Source organism: Limulus polyphemus, unplaced genomic scaffold (genome assembly GCF_000517525.1).
Source record: "Limulus polyphemus unplaced genomic scaffold, Limulus_polyphemus-2.1.2 Scaffold8580, whole genome shotgun sequence".
NCBI classification, from domain to species: Eukaryota; Metazoa; Arthropoda; class Merostomata; order Xiphosura; family Limulidae; genus Limulus; species Limulus polyphemus.
This window is the reverse complement of record NW_013674190.1, coordinates 23,030-29,433: the sequence shown is the minus strand read 5'-3', so window position 1 is coordinate 29,433 and position 6,404 is coordinate 23,030. Positions and strand designations below refer to the sequence as shown.

Below are 6,404 nucleotides of genomic sequence, written 5' to 3'. Positions count from 1 at the left end.
CTTACACTGCTAAATTAGGGACGGCTAGCGCAGATAGCCCTCGTGTAGCTTTGCGCGAAATTCAAAAACAAACAAGTTATTATTTTAGTAATTTGGAGACTGGAAACAATCTCATTTTTATTGAATTGTGTATAAAATAATCGTTGTTTTTTAAAACAAATTGTGAGTTTTTAAGATGATGGTTTCCTGTTATCTTTGGGGAAGATTATGTACATTTGTTGATAATTTCTTCTTTCCTTTTTTTTAGGGAAGATTGTATAGCAGTTCGAGAACTTTTCTGCTACAACCAGTGGGCTCAGATCGAAGATAACAAAGAAAGGGGTATCTACTTTCAATCACGTGGTCACTTCAGGCTGCCATATTGCGAATCCCTGCCCAGTAGGAGAAACTCCACTGTCTCCCCCTGTTCACAGTCGCGCCTGACGGAAATGAGAGAAGATGACATTACAAGTGAGGGTTAATAATTCATGGATATTTATTACTTGATATAGATATTTCAAATGAAACGGAAGAGGGCGCCACAAATCAATATCACAATGAGATTTGTTTATTAACCATTACGCGTTTCTAAGCCTTTTTATACGAGGGTATTGATTTTTTTTTTAAATTGAAGAAAAATAATTATTTGAACGAATATTTTTATTTTCAGTTTAAATGCTAATTTGAATTTTTAATAACAAATGACATTCACGTTTCGTGACGATCAACCAATCAACTACATTCGATCATAAAGAGCCAGTCATAACATTAATGTTTTTCTTAATATGTTTTCTCACCGCTACTGGCACTGCTGACCTGTTGGAGTTAAAAAGGATAGACAGACTGTTTGTTTGCGGTTAAGCACAAAGCTACACAATGGGTGCGGGTATCGAAACCCGAAGTTAAGCGTTATAATCCCTCAAACTCACCACTGACCCACAGGGGCAATGTTCCCCCTATTTTTTTTCATACAATGTGCGGGTGGATTTTTTCATGTGCACTACCAGTTTTTCTTTCTTTTTTCTTGGAGGGGGGGAGTATTTTTAGACCATCAACCCTATTTAATCATTACGCCGACTTTGCAATGCTACCAGTTGGCTATTTGGGCTCTATCCGTATCGCCTGCCAAGGTCATTAAGGTTGTCAACGTGTTGAGACTCCTCACCATTAATGACGATGTAGGCGGCATTTGATTGGTTGTTGTGTGGCCGCGCGCAGCTCAGAGGGAACAATGCACAGGGGTCCTATTTGAGAGATACTAAACCACCGGGGGGGGGGGATTAGATAATTAATTTTATAATGATCCTGATGGATTAAAATCTGTTTACACCGGGAAATAATAGTGAAGAGAAAAATCTGGTGTAACACAACTCCACCCTCTCTCACCCACCCACCCCACCGAGTTGCAGAAAATCTGAACAAATATGATATTTGTTGATGAACTTGACAAATTTCAAGTGCAGACTTCAGACTAAAATACGTTTTTAAATATAAACAAATTAAGTCTAGATAATATATTTTATTTTTTTATTATCTCCAGACACAGAAATGGTACAGAATAGAATAACCTTTACATGACGTTTCTTCTGATGTCACTATTGACTAGATTCTGTAATCTTCTTGATACAAATATGGTTGAAATAAGTTGTGTCCAAGAGATTTGTTTCTAAGCAATTAGAATTAGCAACAATTATAAACAGTTATATGTATGTTATTTAACTACAAAAAATAAGAACCCCCTTTTGGAGTACAGGTAAACCTTAATTCCACGAGCCGCTATATCTACAGTGCTACCTCTAGAATTCACGTATGTCCGTTCCTGGCATGTGCGGTAGTTCAGGGGGTCCCTCCCCCCAGGGACCTATGTACCGTATATTTACTGACCATAATCAATTCGAGTCAGGAATGAACGATTTCACATAAACAATTATATCAAAGACAGTAATACTCAACACTACAGTAGCACGCTATCTTTGTGTTAGTGGTGATCTGGACGGGGAGGGTGTGGTAGGAGGAAGGTGAAGCTAGTTGACCACCCTTTGGCCAAAGACCGTCCGAGCCAAAAATGTGCTGATACTTTAAGTTTGCGGTAAGTTAAACTGTAGAGGTGTAGCAATGTACGTGCAAGTTAATATCTTATGACCTTAGCCCAACATAGTGGATTAGGAAGGAGTTACAAAGTGGGTGGGAGCTTCGCTAAACATTCAGATTTTACAATGAGAGATTGAAAATATAAGAAGCTGCTATAAGAAGTAGCTCCCGTGCTGCCAAATGCAGCTCAGTCGGTGGGGGGGTCTGAGGGGATGTGCCCCCCCGAGTGCGGGAACTAATTGTCTATAATATGGAGATTTGAAAAGCAATATTACAATTGTCAAGATTATACCTATAAGACAAGAAGTTAGTGGTAAGTTTCGTAGCTTATGACCCTAAAATTCGAGCTTCGATCCCCATCCTAAAACAAACATCAGACAGAAGTGTAAGTGGTGATGATTTATGACAGTGACTACTTTTACTCAATATAACATAAACGTAGGGCGAGTTTAAAGCTAATTTTCATGTATTTTTCTTTTTTCAGCGGAGTGTGTTTCTGGAAGAGGGCGCTATTATCAAGGAACGGTGAATGTCACCAAATCAGGGATTGCCTGTCAGAGATGGGACTCGCAGGTAAGTCAACATTAAATTATTACACATTTTTTGCTGAAACAACCTTTTTAGTAGGAAACGGTGATGAGGAAATATGACTAAGAATACAGTTTTACAAATGTATGTAGTCATGGTAACGATCATGGCTCTCAGTCAGTTTGTTTGGAACTTGGTGTATTTGTTTGTCCACTAGCCAAAAGTTTTACAAATGTATGTAGTCATGGTAACGATCATAGCTCTCAGTCAGCTTGTTTGGAATTTGGTGTATTTGTTTGTCCACTAGCCAAAAGACATCTCCTCCTTGATGGAACCTTGCCGCACTGCTGCAGAACAACTTCTGTGTGCCTACGCCTTCCCACAGTGCCACCTAGTGGAGGGATTTCAAACAGGGAAAGGACTTTGTAGGCGAGTAAATTAAAGTAATATTTATTATGCTATGTGTCCTTTGTATCTATTGCCACATAGAAATATACTTAATGAATTATTAGACATCGAAAGGATTGGTATAAAAATACATTATGTATGTCTTGTTAGGACCTAGTAGATGTTTTGTTTTGCTTTTAATTCAACAAGCCTTGGTAAGCTGCTGTGATTGTTTGCACTGAAAATATTGCTGAACTGTCTTCTGTGTTATAGTTTCAAAAGATAAGCAAATACTTTGTACAAACCATGCATCCTTTTATCATTAGGTGTATTGAACGTACACTGTAATAAACCTTACATGCCGTTAGCTTTACATATGATGGACGAACAATATATGCAAGCCACACAGATCTTTGATTACGTTATATCAAAACAATTTTGAATATGCAAATCAGCAAGTCGTATGATAACCACAGCCGATATAAAGTCGCGGTGGAACAGCGAATCAATAAAAATTCCCGTCTGGAAAAGCGACACCAGTCACGTGCATACCAGTTGCTTCCACATATCCTTCAAAAGTGGCATACCTCAAGCGGCTGAAGAATGAAACGGTTATTCATGCTATTCCATAAGAGGACACATCGGTCAAGGCGCCAGACGCAGTGCCTGTGAATTTCTGTGCGATCGAAATGTTGAAAAGGGGATTGAGAAGCCGTCGTCTTCGTACACTAGATGGCTTATGGAAAGAGTCAGGGAGGTGTGGTGTGCTTTGGACATGTTCTGCTAAAGGTGATATTGTAATATATAGGACAAACTAGAAGACATTTAAAATTCAGACTGAATGAACATAAAAGAAATGTTAAAAATAATAATATTACTGTTTCACCTTTAGCAGAACATATTAATAAATCTAATCACATAATTCAATAGGAAAAAAATTGTTATTTTAACACAACCTGGAAATGTAATTGGTATGAATATACGTGAATCTATTGAGATAATTAAATGTAAAAAAGTAAATTTAAATTATTGAATAAGGATGATGTATCTGATAGAAATGTTGTCAGCAGATGGCGTGACATTATTTAATATGTTAATTGGTGTTTTGATAACTGTATAAATAAGTTGTTATTTTTTGCAAAACATTACACTCCTGAGGATGACACAAGATATACGTCGAAACTTGTAGAGTGTATGAGATTGTTTTCCAATCACGTTGGGTTTTTTGGCACTTTTTAACCTTGTTCAGTAAGTTATTATTTCAGAGGCCCGGCATGGCTAGGTGGTTAAGGCATTCGACTCGCAATCTGAGGGTCGCGGGTTCGAATCCCTGTAGTTCATCCCACAAATTCTGTGTGATTTCCTCATTAATCCCTGGTGTGGTGTCGCTGAAGTTGTAATAAACAAGCCCAGAGTTATTTAAGTAGGCCTTGCACACCTTCCCGACATAGGGGGAGCAGTATCCTTGTGGTTCTCTAGTTTTACTATCAAACACCGAGTCCTCCCGTTCTTCAGTTTCGATATTTTCAGTCCTCGTTTCCTCTTCTGGTTCTGTAAGAAAAACCGTTCCCATATAATTAAAACCAACTGATCCTTAGGGTTAGCAACGCGGCCTTGTTAGAACGCGAGTAATAACTTTTATTTATTTAGTTATTTGGTTAAACTGAAAATGATTTAGTTACCTGATTTGGGAAGAAGATGATAATGACTCATCTAGTTACCTGGCTCGGGAAGAACGTGGATAATGACTGATCTAGTTACCTGGCTTGGGAAGAACGTGGATAATGGCTGATCTAGTTACCTGGCTTTGGAAGAACGTGGATAATGACTGATCTAGTTAACTGGCTCGGGAAGAACGTGGATAATGACTGATCTAGTTACCTGGCTTGGGAAAAACGTGGATAATGACTGATCTAGTTACCTGGCTTTGGAAGAACGTGGATAATGACTGATATAGTTACCTGGTTTGAGAAGAACGTGGATAATGACTAATCTAGTTACCTGGTTTGGGAAGAACGTGGATAATGACTAATCTAGTTACCTGGTTTGGGAAGAACGTGGATAATGACTAATCTAGTTACCTGGTTTGGGAAGAACGTGGATAATGACTGATCTAGTTACCTGGCTTGGGAAGAACGAGGTTAATGACTAATCTAGTTACCTGGTTTGGGAAGAACGAGCATCATGACTGATATAGTTACCTGGTTTGGGAAGAACGTGGATGGTAAACTCTTTGCTGTCTGACCGAGTCTGGTTGGTACTTCGTAGTAAGTTAACCGCTTTACACAGAAACGAAGCTGACATTCTAGCAGTAAAGGATAAAACTGAATGGAAGTACTCTGGCTTCCTGGTAGACAGCTGTAAAAAGTGTAACATACATTTAAGTCAGATGTTTATAAGATCCAAGTTAATAAGTATTTCTTCGTCAGTCTTAAACCACAACGGAAGCTAAACATTAAGTTCTCGGACATCATACTCTCCTGTACTTTCTCTCTCACACAATGTTTGAACAAGCTAAAAACTTTTGAAACAGACCATTACAACAAAAATCACAAATCCCTGATGGTTGCTCTTCCTAATCTTGTATAGACAAATCCCTGACTGTTGCTCTTCCTAATCTTGCATAGACAAATCCCTGACTGTTGCTCTTCCTAATCTTGCATAGACAAATCCCTGACTGTTGCTCTTCCTAATCTTGTATAGACAAATCCCTGACTATTGCATCAGGGATTTGTCTATACAAGATTAGGAAGAGCAATAGTCAGGGATTTGTCTATACAAGATTAGGAAGAGCAACCATCAGGGATTTGTCTATACAAGATTAGGAAGAAGGTTGCTATTCCTAATCTTGTATAGACAAATCCCTGACTGTTGCTCTTCCTAATCTTGCATAGACAAATCCCTGATGGTTGCTCTTCCTAATCTTGTATAGACAAATCTCTGACTATTGCTCTTCCTAATCTTGTATAGACAAATCCCTGACTATTGCTCTTCCTAATCTTGTAGACAAATCCCTGATAGTTGCTCTTCCTAATCTTGTATAGACAAATCCCTGATGGTTGCTCTTCCTAATCTTGTATAGACAAATCCCTGACTATTGCTCTTCCTAATCTTGTATAGACAAATCCCTGATGGTTGCTATTCCTAATCTTGTATAGACAAATCCCTGACTGTTGCTCTTCCTAATCTTGCATAGACAAATCCCTGATGGTTGCTCTTCCTAATCTTGTATAGACAAATCTCTGACTATTGCTCTTCCTAATCTTGCATAGACAAATCCCTGATGGTTGCTCTTCCTAATCTTGTATAGACAAATCCCTGATGGTTGCTATTCCTAATCTTGTATAGACAAATCCCTGATGGTTGCTATTCCTAATCTTGTATAGACAAATCCCTGACTGTTGCTCTTCCTAATCTTG

The 6,404-nt window shown here is 38.4% G+C and overlaps 1 protein-coding gene across 9 annotated transcripts in view; it reads left to right on the top strand.

Moving 5' to 3' along the window:
- Positions 1–296: 296 nt before the first annotated feature.
- The window catches only part of LOC106475435 (tyrosine-protein kinase transmembrane receptor Ror2-like), a 19,782-nt gene continuing 13,674 nt past the window's right edge, over positions 297–6,404 (top strand). For all 9 annotated transcript variants that reach the window (XR_002608874.1, XR_002608873.1, XR_002608879.1 and 6 more), the window contains exons 1-2: positions 297–450; positions 2,555–2,643. Coding sequence is in view for 2 of the 9 variants with exons in the window: in XM_022379540.1 (XP_022235248.1) it covers positions 429–450; positions 2,555–2,643 (111 nt within the window). In the remaining 7 variants the exon portion in view is untranslated. The remainder of the gene's footprint in view (positions 451–2,554; positions 2,644–6,404) is intronic.